At 51.3% G+C, this 13,609-nt stretch overlaps 5 protein-coding genes across 5 annotated transcripts; 3 read left to right on the top strand and 2 right to left on the bottom strand.

Moving 5' to 3' along the window:
- Window positions 1-335: 335 nt before the first annotated feature.
- On the top strand, window positions 336-1,311 carry J4E88_008701 (uncharacterized protein; the record flags this gene model as incomplete). The annotated part of the gene is made up of 3 exons (XM_049402310.1): window positions 336-833; window positions 882-1,004; window positions 1,057-1,311. 3 exons carry the CDS (start codon window positions 336-338, stop codon window positions 1,309-1,311), a joined length of 876 nt encoding a protein of 291 aa, XP_049251981.1.
- Window positions 1,312-1,666: 355 nt separating this feature from the next.
- Window positions 1,667-5,034, bottom strand: J4E88_008700 (uncharacterized protein; the record flags this gene model as incomplete). The annotated part of the gene is made up of 4 exons (XM_049402309.1): window positions 1,667-2,196; window positions 2,249-2,593; window positions 2,642-2,857; window positions 2,907-5,034. 4 exons carry the CDS (start codon window positions 5,032-5,034, stop codon window positions 1,667-1,669), a joined length of 3,219 nt encoding a protein of 1,072 aa, XP_049251980.1.
- Window positions 5,035-6,496: 1,462 nt separating this feature from the next.
- On the top strand, window positions 6,497-8,565 carry J4E88_008699 (uncharacterized protein; the record flags this gene model as incomplete). Its single annotated transcript, XM_049402308.1, has 5 exons — window positions 6,497-6,967; window positions 7,030-7,228; window positions 7,295-7,573; window positions 7,682-7,690; window positions 7,739-8,565. The coding sequence occupies 5 exons, from the start codon at window positions 6,497-6,499 to the stop codon at window positions 8,563-8,565; spliced, it is 1,785 nt and encodes a 594-aa protein (XP_049251979.1).
- A 559-nt stretch (window positions 8,566-9,124) lies between these two features.
- Window positions 9,125-9,679, bottom strand: J4E88_008698 (uncharacterized protein; the record flags this gene model as incomplete). Its single annotated transcript, XM_049402307.1, has 1 exon — window positions 9,125-9,679. One exon carries the CDS (start codon window positions 9,677-9,679, stop codon window positions 9,125-9,127), a length of 555 nt encoding a protein of 184 aa, XP_049251978.1.
- A 2,591-nt stretch (window positions 9,680-12,270) lies between these two features.
- J4E88_008697 (uncharacterized protein) lies at window positions 12,271-13,290 on the top strand (the record flags this gene model as incomplete). The annotated part of the gene is made up of 3 exons (XM_049402306.1): window positions 12,271-12,273; window positions 12,322-12,874; window positions 12,923-13,290. The coding sequence occupies 3 exons, from the start codon at window positions 12,271-12,273 to the stop codon at window positions 13,288-13,290; spliced, it is 924 nt and encodes a 307-aa protein (XP_049251977.1).
- Window positions 13,291-13,609: the final 319 nt, after the last annotated feature.

The following is a 13,609-nucleotide window of genomic DNA, read 5'->3' as shown; positions in this document are numbered from 1 at the left end:
ATCCATTCCCACACCTGCGATTCGATAGAAAATCCAGAAAACCGGCAGTTCGTATGCGGAATCAGGATTTCTACATGTTCATGCCTTAGCACTGCTCCAGATGGTGCGATCCAGCCTTGTAGGAACCCCTGCGCGGCTGCATAGGGGGCTTTACCCGAGATTACCATTATGGGAATCCTTGCAATACTCCATGTGCATGATTGCCGTGCCCGCTGATTTGCAACGGGATTCCTTCGCTATAACCGGTACGTGGGTCGTGGTTTGCTGATACTTGTACGGCTGTCTCGCTCGTTACTATTGCCGTTGTTGTTGCTGTCGTCGCCGCTCACGCCAACATGTCGTTCTCTATCCGCCTACTGCTCATCAGCATTTTTCTTACTTTCGCTACACTCATTTCTGCGCAGTCGTCATCTGGCGTTCCTTCAACCCCGGCACCTACAAGCAGCACCCCACCGCAAGGCAACGGAACTACTACGAGACCGCCAGAGGTTGCGCCAACTGGATCTTCGCCCCCAGATGTGCTTCTCCGCGTCCCTGAACTGCACGTTGGAAGGATTGAACTAGGTGTCGAGAAGCTTCAGGCAGATCTTAACCTCAACGCCAAGGTCGCCGGTCTCGTTCAGATCAATGCTGGTGTCCAGGTCGCCGTGGAGAAGGTCAACATCACTATTGCTGATGTAGATGTTGAACTCGAGTTGATTGTACGATTGGGCAACCTGGTCTCTATCGTTGAGCGTGTCTTTGACTCTTTGGACCTGAACCCTCTCCTGATCGGTTTGATCGGAAACGTCACCAACTTGGTCGGAGAAGTGATCGGTGCAGTCGACGGCCTTGTACGTATCCGAATGGCTCAATGTCAGAAACCAACTAACAGCATATAGCTTGGATCGATTACGCAAAACGGAAAGACGCTCAACTTCTTGGTCGACAACCTCGGTAACATCGTCCAAGAGGTCGTGGGAAGCGGCGGAGACGCCCTCCAGCAGATTGTCGGAAACTTCAAGGTAAGCATACTCTAATACCATACCAAGTTGCATCCACTGACCCGAGATACAGCTCAACATGACCGAAGTCGCTGGAAGCGCAAAGCAGGTTGGCCAGGGAATGACACAGAAGACCTTCAACTACGAGCCTCTCAACGCGCTCGTCGACATCGTGACAAACACCGCTGGTCAAGTTGTATCCGCGGTCGTCCAGAAGAAGAACGGTGGTGGTGGTGGCAGTGGCGGCGGCTCATCGTCAACAGCTTCGGCTTCCGGTACTCCCATGCCGGTTAGCCTGCCTGTCGCCTCAGCTACTAGCTCTGCGTAGGCGTATATAGCGTCGCGATAATGGCATAATCTAATGCATTCTGAATCTCGTTCATACCGGGTCTGTGATGTGATGTGTGGTTGTACAATGTAGATGATGCACTGGAGGTGCGCGAGCGGCGAGATGCCTCGGCAGGTGAAGAATGACGTGAGGCGCTATGACCAGCCCCAGGCACACTGTCCTCGACGCGCAAGGGCATATTCTCCTTTCATCGACATCATTGCGCAAGGCCATATTTTCATAATCATCCATTCTAGCTATTCGATACGAAAGATCATGCGAAGAAAACCAATCAATAATAGGAGAGTCATTATACAAAAGAGTGTCCAGAGGTCTGCCCTGCTCTTCCATTCCACTAATCACTTTCAGAATCATCGTTATCCTCACTCTCGCTACCTGAGCTCGACTCGCTCTTCTTCTTCGATTTGGACTGCTTCTTCTTTTTCTTTGTCGTCTTCTCCCTCACCCTCTCTTTCTGCACTTTCTGATCCTTTCTCAGCCCTGCTTTCGATGCTTTCGCGCGGAAGGTTCCATTCATCGTATCCTCCATGTATTCCTCAAACTCCTCTGCGGTCCTGGCGATCTTCTTGAACTCTGCTTTCCCTACTTTGATTGTCGCATCCTTGTGGTCGTCATATCCTGTATCGTCCTTCTTGTTTCGAGCGCCAAATTCAGCCATGGCTACTGCGGTATGGAAGGCATTTCGGATCTGTCGCCCGTTCCAGCTTGCGTTCTCGTTTCTGTCATAGTGCTTCTCGGCAAATTTCATGATCTCGTCTTCCGCAATAGTGACCTTACTGCGCCCACTGTTTCGCAGTACGTATTTGGTTTGGTCGATGAAAGTTCTCCACACTTTGAGCGTAGTCTCTTTATCGAAGTCGGGGTCTAGAATAATGACATTAGTGCTGTTACTTGAGTGAAATAACTTAACACTTACAGAACAGCGAGATGTGCACTCGGGAGGTGAATGCCTCGTCAAATGTGCCTACACGATTGGTAGTCAAGAAGAGAAGGCCTTTATAGTACTCCAACATGCGTAGGAAGACCGACACGATGCTATTGCGCTGGAGGTCCTCCAGCATCCTTTTGGCGAGGAACACATCTGCTTCATCTAGCAGCATCACGCAATCCCAGCGGCTAGCAAGAGTGAAGTGCTTCTTCAAGTTCTTCTCGACGTCGTCTGCGGAGCTTCCCAGGTCACCGCATGTGATGGGATACAGCGGCTTTTCCATCAAGTCAGCAATGCATTCGGCGGTGCAGGTTTTGCCAACTCCCGGAGCCCCTACGACTGGTCAGTTAAAATCACCAACGTTAGGCAAATGAACTTTACCGTGAAGAAGGATGATGAGTCCTTGCCCCTTGCCCCGTACCAAATCCATGTCATTCTCTGTGTTTCCATCAGAGGCCTGCGACCCTCTCTTACGAAAGTGCTCTCGGACTTGAGATTCGAGAATATGCTTGTGGTCTTCCGATAAGACCAATTTCTCGAACCCTCTGGCTTTCTCGGTTTCCTTCGGCGGTTCCAGATCTTTGACATTTACGTGTACTACTAGTTCTTAGTATCTTCTTGATGTTGTAGAACGCTGAGAACTTACCCCATTCACGCGATCGCAGCTTGTAAGCGAAAACGCGGTAATGGCAGATGATGAAATCATCAGGCTCTATGGCGCCTGCCTTTGGTACATCGGACATCGTGTTGAACACGGATTTATCATCAATGTACTCCTGATAGGCAGCGAGATCCGAAAGCTGATCATGCACGACCGAGGTGCGATGATAGCACGAGAAGCACGAATACGTACAGGTCTTCCCAAGACCACAATCACTCGTCTCTGACAAGTCCAGCTCCTCTGGCTCCTTGAAGGTGGGCATCTCCCCAGGGTTTGTACCAAGATAGCCCTTCATGTCAACGATGACTCTGTCGTTGATCTCCTCGCGAGTGCGGAGCTCAAGACCTTTACAGTCTACATATGGCGCTGTGGAAGCCAAAACGAACTTGATGAATCTCTCGCCTCGTTCTTTGAGCGTGTCGGCTGCGGCCCCAGCATGTTCGATTGGGACGACTTCTAGATCCGAGATGTTTCGTTCTCCTGTGTATGGAGCAATCACGATCCGACGTCTTACAGGCACCAGTTTGACACCGTCAAAATCCAGGTAATGTGCGTGAACGATGAACGGGTTGACGCCGTTGATTGGCTCAATATCATGTTTGGCGGTCGATAGATTGACTGAGGATGGCATTACTGGGGCAGGCAGCTTGGGCATAATGACTCTTCTACCACCAGCTGTCATGAGAACCCTCATGCCTAGTTGAGCGTGGGTTTCGGTCTCACTCGAATTTGCCAATCGCTTCGTGACCACGATGTCTCCGGTCTGGAATACATGCCATAGATCACAAAATCGTACTTTCTTAGCCTTACGCTCTCTGAAGTCTGTGTGGCCAGGCACCAGATAGTTATCGAGCAGGGTTCTGAGGGCATTAAAGGTCTTCTCGACCTCGGATAGGTTGGGCCAGGATTTCCATATGTTCTGTCCATGGCACCCGTTGCTTTCGTCAAAAAGCTCGAGTTGTTTCAGGACGACGTCCCATTCGTCTGCTGTGATTGCATCAGGGGTAGTTGAGTATTCTTTCATCTTCGAAGGCTTAGATTCATTCTTTGATTTGCGAGTTTTTTTGAGTTTTTTTGAGTTGACTTCGTATGGTTCTTCGGGGCTTCCGGTATCCTTGGGGCCATTATCTGGTTCTGTACCCTTCTTTGCGCGCTGGTCGACAAGTCGATGCAGAGCTGAAGCCAATTCAGACATGATGTTGAGTATATCATCCCTGTTCTGAAGAAGAGGCTTGAAAGGGCGCAGCACGATATCGTCGCGAAAACTACTTTCGCTCCCAAAGTACTTCCGGAGCAGGTACACTATTGCGGGCGTGTTGAAACGAACTCGGTTGGGAAAGTGCTTGTTCTTCGTCTTCTCTTTTTCTTCAGCAAGCCTTCTCTCGTCGATGGTCTGAGATGAGCGTTCCGAGATCGATTCGATTGTGATGTCTTGGTCATCTATCCCGTCGTCTTCCAGTGCGGTGAGTTGCGTCTTTCGTCGCCGAAACCTCTCGCCCTTCTGTGCTTCTGGCTCTCCAATGAAAACGTCGATTTCGTGGGTGACGGGCACTGTTGCGGCACCTGGTACGGGCTTCAAGCCTTTCGAGAGTTGGAAGTTGAGCCCGGGCTTTAGCGCAATGTAATCATCCTCAGAGTCCTCGTCTGATGATGGAAGTTCGTCGTCACCGTTCACTACCCTGCGGAGCTTCTTGTCAAAGGCGGTGGTTCTTTGTTCTAGAATTGTGAGTCTCTTCTCTAGAGTTCTTCTGTACTGATTTGCTTGTCTGACGCGTCTTGGTGCCTGCTTTCTACGCTCCTCCAGCTCGTCGAACGTGATTCTCATTCTCTCCAATTCCCCGTCGACATCTGTACCAGCACTAGCATCGCTTTCATCGGAATCTGAAAAGTCACTCGCGCGATCTTCGGATATAGCTGATGGTCCCTCTGTGCCTTCAGCGCTTGCTACTGAGAGGTTGTGGTTTGCAGATTGTGGTTTGTCGTCCTTCAGTCCCGGCTCTGGCAAAGCCGGGTCTTCCTTCGGCTTGCTAGGTACTTCATCGCCAGGGAGATTGCCTGTGTTGTGCCGAGGGATCTCGCTGGCCTTTTCGGATGCGCCGACTTCATCTACCATGTGTTCAGCAATCGTCAAAGCTGAAGGACCATCACAGCGTACTGGAATCAGATTGCTCAACGCTCGTAGACAACACTACTCCCGAGTCATCAGAGCCTCCCATTGCAGCATAGGCTTCTCGCTAGGATCTTTGAGTACTCCAAATTGACCTAGACAGTGCAAGAGTCAGATTCTTTCCATCTCTGCAAAAGTATCGAACTGAAACCCACCTTAGGGTACTTAGAAACGACCCGAGTTTGCGGATTCAGGCGAGGTATCTCTGAATGGCCGATGAGAGTTGTTAGTGATAGTACAGACACCCTATAGAAGATACAAATGAACGGTGTTCGCCAGTGCGGGGCCACTCGCGTTCATACTAGCATCCAGACGACTCGGTTTATTACTAATATGGATTACCTAGTAACGCCTGGTCTTATGCCAGTCTAATAGAGTAGTAGAAGATGGGGTCCAGATGACGCCTTGCAGTTACGACATGCATCCACATGCATCCACATGCATCCACATGCATCCACATGCATCCACATGCATCCACATGCATCGACACGGCAAGGATCAGCCTATTCACCGGTGGAGCGAGTGATACCTACCTACCTAGGTCATTCCCCGACCACCCTTACTCGCTACATCTACCTTTAGATTCCTTTCATATTTATGAGTAGCGATGAGAAGTAAGAGTGGCGTTCACCGAGCACATAACAACATGGGCTGGAGTGTTCACCCTTGGGGGCCACCATGACGCGATGGGGTTACACGCGCAATCAGGCTTCGTTCAGTTCGCATGGTGCCAATCTTATCTAGAAGCGAACTGCTGCATGCAATGATGACACGTGCATATACCTACTTATGTGGGTTACCGTAATGCTGGCGGGTAAGCAGTCATATCCAAATCCTCGTATGTAAAGCATCGCCCTGCTTAAATTATTAGCCTACAGTTCGTAGTAAGCCCTGTACATCGTGCCCGCATATAAGCTGCTGTATGACCGGATTCTCGCCAACGTGGCTAAAGTCAGTGGTCTACGGGTGGCACAGTTAGATATCCAACCGCCCGACGTATAACAACGACAACGCCACTGGGCCGACAGCTGCATAATGGCCCCCAAAAATACCGCCTCGATGGTGTGAGCTGAATGTCGTCGCATGAGCTGAGTAATTGATGCGACTCGTATAGCTGTGGGTGTAGTACATCCTTGTATCATTGGTAAAGCGCATCTGGGTACGTTCCCAAGGCTGCGCGTCTCAGCCTTGGGGCTTTCAGCCTCGTCAAACAAAAAATCAGGTATCTGCCACCGCCCACTTTTGAGTGCTGGAGCGCATTCCGCAATTTCATGTTCAGATTGTAGGAGCAACTAACCTGCACATTCGACGGCCATAAGTCGTGCATTCCTATGCAGCCGACTTCCTGCCGTCACTAGAGATCATGCCGCCCCACCATTCGGCCGATGACGGGTTTCCCGCTCCCTCCATGCAGCCCATATCAGTTGACTTCATCGAAAATCGGAATACAATTTTCCGCAACGCGCAAGGAGACCTGCCATGCAAATATGACGTCGGTTCTCAAAAGTTCGTAGCTCCCCCGGTCACTTTCGGTGGAGCAGTGCCCGACGACTACGAAGAGCAGTTGCGGGAGAGTAAGCTGAAGGTTGTCGCGACCAAAGAAAGTTTTTCGAAAGCGCTGTCAGCCTTGAAAACGAAGAAAGCCAAAGACAAGAAGATAGCAAGCTTTGACCTCGACGCTTGTTACGACTGGAAAGAGATCACTGATGTTATACACGGGGTAGTTACAGACTACCACAAGAATGATACAACATGGTCAAATATACGCGGCGCGTTCCGGCGTGTTGGAGATAATGCAAAGTCCATACAGCCTTTCGTGGGCCTCTTGCCCGATGGAGAATACAAGACTCTCTGTGGAGGACTGACATTGATCTTGACGGTTCGTTATGCTTAGTTCATTACCTAGATACCTCGTAATATTGAAGCTGACAAATACCACAGGCCATGACACAACACTCCGAAGTCCGTGAGAGGATGGCCGAGTTGTTGGAAGAGGTGCCCGAGATCGTGAATTTGTGCGAACAGTATCAGACGCTCTATCCTGGGCGTAATACGATGCAGTTACGCGTGAATGATGTCTACACCAATCTTCTTATAGCTCTTGAAGCTATAGTGGACTGGTACAAACAATCTGCCTGGAGTAAGTTGAATCCGTCGATGCCGTGGTCTTTCCATAGGGCCGTGGAACTTGTACTGACTATGGTAGAACGAGGTACAGACAGTCTGTTGAAGAACAGTAACTACGGAAAACCGATCGACCAATGTGTCAAAAACATCCGCCAGTCTAAGGTCCTCTTATTGGAAGAAACCCAGTTGTACCAGGCTTGGACTCAGAAAGCCATACTCGCAACAGCTGTCAAGAACAATGCTCAGTCATATGAGATGAACTCAAATATACTTCGCGTTGACAATCACGTCGTTCAAGTTAGCGATGGCATCAACGCCCTCAAGGATCATTTCGATGACGTGATCAAGAATGCTCAGTGTAAGCCACAAATCTTCGTAACCGCATCGGAGAACGGCTGACGTCAAGAAGGGAACAACGAGGTGAAACAACTCACTGAAGAATTGAGACAGCAACGACTGAGTGCAGCAAACGACAGTAAGTTTGAGCACATCTGCCCTGTGCAGCAAACTGACCCGCGCCTAGAGCGAAGGATAAGCGAGCTTGAAGATCGGGTCGCAAAGACGGCAATCACTCCAGAGCATCTTATGAAGGAACTGGAGCTGAATCACTCCAAGCATACGCATGTAGCAGAGGTCTCCACGGTGCTCAGACACGGGCTGAACAGTCGGGCAAAATATCAGAACCGCGCAGGCTGGGTAGGCAACACTACCGAGTTCCAGAATTGGCTCGGCGGCAGGGGAAAGTCTCAGATGCTGTGTATCCAGGGCTATGGCGAGTTCGAGAATACCTCCCCGCTGAGCTTCCTCATAGCGCTTCTTTACGAGAAACTGGAAAGCACGCCGCGCACACTCGTCCTTCCATTCTTTTGTGGGCTCAGCAGTGTACGCTCTGGGCCAGCACTCATGCTACGGGCCTTCTTCATACAACTGCTCGCTTCATGCGATGCGCACGGATCAAAAGACGAGGACGGACTCCCTCTACTTTCTTTTCTGAGCCACGATGATGTCGCGAACATGGAAAACCTGTGCTTCAAAACATACACAAAAGCGGTGGTGCGACTGTTACGCGAGCTGCGGAAGGAGTATAAAGCGATCTTCATCCTCATCGACGCTGTCGACTTCTATGATGAGAAGTGGGGGGACGAGATGGATGATTTCATGAAGAATATGAGGAAGCTCGTGAGATCATTCAACAAGGCAGCAGACGGAACGTCGGGTGGAGTTCTAAGGGTTCTTGCAACAGCGTCGGCATGGTCGGAGCTGTTTTCGTCTCCCAAGAAGCCGATGGTCCTGCTTGATGTGCCCGAGCATCTAGATGGTTCAACGGACGGATTTGAGAGGATTGACTAGACGAGCGTACATGAAATATCAGCTTCGGGATATGTGCCACTCTTGTTGTAAAACGCCGTATATCTTTGAAGTATGAGCTGGGTCTTGATCGCACGAAGTAAGACAGATAGCATCGCATTCTCTATTGTTCTTTTAAGGCTTGATCAGTGCCGGCAGAGTGTCCAAGCGCGACAATTATCCGACCTCGTCGCCCAGCTTCTCTTCCGCGCCGCGGAGATGAGTTCTACGGATCTTTGGTACATGTGATCGTGGAGAGTACAGCCATGGCCATGTTCAGTGTTGGACAGTGCAGTAACAGGACTCATTCTTGCCATGAGCCTCGTTGCTTTGTGCTATAACTGATTAGATCGCGTCGAACTTCGCTTTGATCCAGGACAATACACTCACCTCTTTCGTTGTGAATATGTGATGTAAGGATGTGCAAGCCTTGGTCGCATGTACCGGAAACGGCAAGAGCCCTGACGGTCTCTTTGAGGCCGCTCGTTACGTCAAGCAACATTGGGCTTAGGTATTGTGGCATCAACTCCAGGACCGAAAGCCCAGAGCGAGTAGTTTCCCTTCACCCATCGTCCATCTCAACCACTCCGCAAATATGAGGCGATTTGTCTCTTTTGTTCGCATCCAGCCATTCCAAAGTCGTCTCCCAGTCCGCATCCAAGTCATCCTCGTCCAGAGAAAGTGCGTAAGCCTCCTCGTCGGGGATACTCTTGTCTTTCTTCAACAAGATCGTCATCGTTGCTCGATCTAGTATGTCCTTGCGCTGCTTTGTAGCCTGCTGTTGGAAGGCCTTGTAGAAAGCCTCGCCGTGCGCATTGAGATCTAGCCATACATTTAGGGTCGTCGCGTCCCACACGAGGCTCAACCTGATTCTATCGGCAGCTTTGTTGGGATCGGTTTCTCGAGCAGGATTTGCGGGCGCAGGGTTGGGTCGGAGTGGCTGGGGATGCTCGATGTGCGAACCTAAGACAGTATGGGCGGGCGAGGGTTGGTGGGCCCCCATTGCCGCGCCATATGACTGCTGTCGGGCAAGGAAGGGCTCGACGATATGATATGGGTGGTGTTGCCCGTCTTGATGGAAGACGGGGCTTGCGCGGTGGGATTCGTTCTGGGTCATCGCTGAACGATGGTACGATGCTGAAGGTGGTGTCGGCGCATGAGGACGCATTTCCTGCTTGTATTCAGGGAATTGAGGTGCTTGTCGAGCTTGCGGTTGAGGGATTATGGTTGGTGTGAATTCTAACCAAAGATCGCATCTAATCAGCCAAATGGCCTAACGTGATAGTCGTTGCACGATATACACACCTGGGCTTGCATCGCCTGAGTCATCGTATCCGAGACACATATCAATGTCGAGCACTTCTTTAGGCACCAAGTAGAACACAGTGCTGTGCGTCGAGTCAGAATGAGGTCGGCGCCATGTCAGGTCGATGGACCAGGACACTGGTACTGTTTGGACTCCGCCCGATACGCGATGTGGCACCTGTACATGTCCTACTTCGGCCGGACTCAGGCTGAAAGAATCTTCAAGATTTCGCTTGCCAACAACGTCATCACGTATCACGCTGTGTGTGATCGGCGCGGTCTTCATCCGGACCCTCAGTTCATCCACTTTACCTCCAACGAAAGTTGGAAGCAGAATGTACTCCCCCGAGCCGCCTCCATCTCTAGTAGAGCGTGATGTCACCGATGATGCTGTCCCAGGAGGGCTCAGTGGATAAGTCGTTGATGAAAGGCGGCGGGGCAGCCTCTGGCGCGGAGGTGGGGTCCCAGTGTTATGTGAACTATGTGAAGTTGGTGAAAGAGGTGGCGCGAATGTGATATCGAATCTGTTGGCGGGAGGAGTGGGTGTCCCGTATTGCCTCGCCTTTGGTTGTAAAAGGTAGGAAGTTACTTCTTCGAGGATCTTGGGGTCTTCGCAACACCTTGTGAGGATGTCGATGGCCTTCCCTGGGCTATCGCCGACCAGCTGGGTGACTAACTGGTGTGTACCATAGTGGTTCATGATGCGCAGTCGAAGCAGTCGGCCGCATGTGGGTGGGGCTTACTGTTGTCGCACGAACGGGGTTTGGACGGCTGCGGAGAGCAGCGCTAGCCGAGGCGCACTCGATCAATGTCGCTCATCGTTGCCGCAGCGTGAGGAGGTAAGGAAAAGATGACCGTACGAAGCGCATTGCGCGTGATACGAACCTGGCGGCAAGGCAGACGATGATGGGGGCGCAGGCCGAAGATTCGCTCATGAACCCAGAAGCGCTTATTGATCCATCGATATCAGGGCAATCTCTCGCTTCAGTATGCGCTTTGCCGCTCTGAGTTGACCGGATCTGCAAGTTTGAACAGGGCTGCGAAACACCACCCAGCAAACCTGGAGCAGTTGTATGCAGTCCGCAGCACACCGGTCACGGCGTTTTCGTACCCCGCCCGGCTGACAAGATGCTCGTTCCAATCACAGCTTCACAGCCTTCCTCCGTCCCGATTGCTGAGGCCTGCGCGTAGGATCAGTCCCATAGGAAGGATCGTCCCAGCTAATGTTTTCCAGAGAGCGTATCGAACATGTTGTCGACGTCTACGTCCAGCCGTGTTCTGGAGGACAAACAAATCATGGCGACAACGACATCTATTAGCCGAAATGTCTCCAGCGGCAATGCTGTTCAGATAAATGGACATGTGGCCGAAAATATCTACAATCTTAACATGTAAGTTCGACTCCAACACCTTGCGCCCAGCATGCCTCTGACATTGACAAGTGGGAACTTGTTCGTCGTGTCCACCGGAGCCAGATCAGCACAATCGAGCAGATGCAGAGAGAAGACGTTCGATGTGCAACAAGTACTGGAAGCTCCGTCTTCATCCAGAGTGTCCGCGAAGTTCTCTGCACAAATTCCAGTAAGCAAAGAACGTCGCGCGACTTGGTGCAGGGTGGCGGCTGACAACGAGCAGAAGAGCGCTTCTGACCCATCAGTCCTACAAGGACAAAATTTGATGCTCGAATCCTGCACGAGCGACAGCCGACACTTTGTTCGCGCCATATTCCGGCCAACCATGGCCAACAACTTCATCGCGCACAAGATTGTACGCCGACTTGGCCTTACAGTGTACAAAACCTCAACGTCCACAGTAGAGACTGCCTCGAGTCGCATCCACCTGCCGTCCACACACGAATATGTCGAGCTCGCTTGTCACTCGCAGGAAGGGAAAGACGCCTTTGTCGTGTATCGATTCTTCGTTGTCAAGCAAGGCCGGTTTGATCTCCTCTTCGGTACTGGCTCGGTCCTGCGCTGAACGGACATGGGAAGAAACAAAATCGGCAATTCGATCTGCGCGCAATCCACACCCTTCTGCCGTCTCGAACCCTGGCAGGACGTGGCATCGTGTGCGAGTACTGTCAGCCTGTGACCACACCCCGCAAAAAGATCGTCGACCCCATTGGACGCCGATACAGCGCGAACATGAGTTGCTTTTGGGGTGCATTTATGGCTGCAGGTCGCTTCGCGATGGCGAATCACTGGCTGCGATCTCGCATGCATGCATGATGCGAACTTCACCGGACCAACCGCAATCACGGTCGACTCACAACTGACACTGCGCCCCAAAGGTGGTCCGGATAAGTTCAGCTGAAGATAAGTGCGGTATTGCGCCCTTTGATCTGTCAGCGCAAGCCGTGATAATCTCTTCTTCTGCAACAGCGCAATCTTTCCACTAAAGACCATGGTAAGTACACTGCTCCTTCAGGAAGGCCCAGCTGAAGTGTCGTAACAGGCTGAAGTACTGGCTGTTTTCGCTGCGATCCAAGCTACCACACAACTTGTGGAGCAAGCCTTCCGAATCTTCGATCGCCTACGCAGGGCAAACGCTCGTCAGAAAGCTCTTGCTGAAGTCTTGGCTCGACACCGTAGCGAGCTCGAGAGTATCAAGACGATCATCGGTATAATAGACGATGAAGAGGACCTGCAAATCCCTACTGTTGCTACCGAGCTCGTCCGACTTCAAGCTGTGCAGAACAAGTTGGCCGAATTGCTTGAGACGCTCGACCCCAAGACGGCAAGCAAGGTCAACCAATTAGCGCGTCAGCTGGTCCATGGCTCAGCGGATGAGAAGAAGCTTGGTTCCATCATGGATGAGCTGGTCCAAGTCAAGACCCTGCTTATTTTGCGCATCCAGGTCGCCCACATCGGAGTAATACGTACTATTGGAAAGGAGGCCGTAGTCAATGCGGAAGTTATAAAGCGAATAGACGCTTTCTTGAGGGAGCATATTCCCAACTGCGAGGGGTTGCGAATTGCACGCTTGTTGAAGGGCCGAAGTCCATCAAGTAAGTTCTGCGCCGCCGTAACCTGTCCACTTCAACTGACAGTCGTAGATGATGGCACGATGCCATTGACTCTTACAGATCTCAGAGCTCTTGACAAGGAGATCAATGGCGATGGCGAAGATAGCGGAGACGAGACGCTCGTTGATGATTCCGAAATATCACCTCGCGAGTTGCCGGTCAAGACCGAGCGCATCATCACGCGAAACACAGCGCGGAACCAGGCTCTGCAAGTGAATGCTGCTCTCGAACAGGATATGTGGAAAGACATAAGTCGTCTCAAGATCCAGGACAACGTAGCTGAAGACCAGAGTTGCCAGGTCAACTACCCTATATCGCGGGACATATTCTCGATGATGCTCGACCGGCAAAGTAAGATCGCAGTACCATCGCGACAGAGACCAGTAAGCACGCGTTAAGGAAGACGTGAGGCGTTAGGACGGATGTAGATTTGGAGTTGGTGGCCGTGTGGCCTTCGGCGATGCCAGAAGCGGACCATGCTGATATACGTGTGTTTTCTTACGAGAATCTGGCGACTGTGCGATAATGCAAGGAAATGCAAATGTGAATAATCAATGTATGATTGAGAGCCGGTGAAAAACGTTGCTGTGGTAAGACCTGTCGGCGCGTGTGCTCCTTCCTCCAACGCGTATGCGCTAGTGGCCCGGCGTAACCTTAATCCGACAATGGCCAGCTTCGGAAGCTTCCACGCCGTCACGGGCGTCAACACCAAGGTGC

The sequence above is a fragment of the Alternaria novae-zelandiae genome, assembly GCF_023758075.1.
Source record: "Alternaria novae-zelandiae strain BMP 2774 chromosome Unknown scaffold_20, whole genome shotgun sequence".
Taxonomy (NCBI): Eukaryota; Fungi; Ascomycota; class Dothideomycetes; order Pleosporales; family Pleosporaceae; genus Alternaria; species Alternaria novae-zelandiae.
Note: the sequence above shows the minus strand (reverse complement) of the source record. Positions and strands in the feature narration are given on the sequence as shown.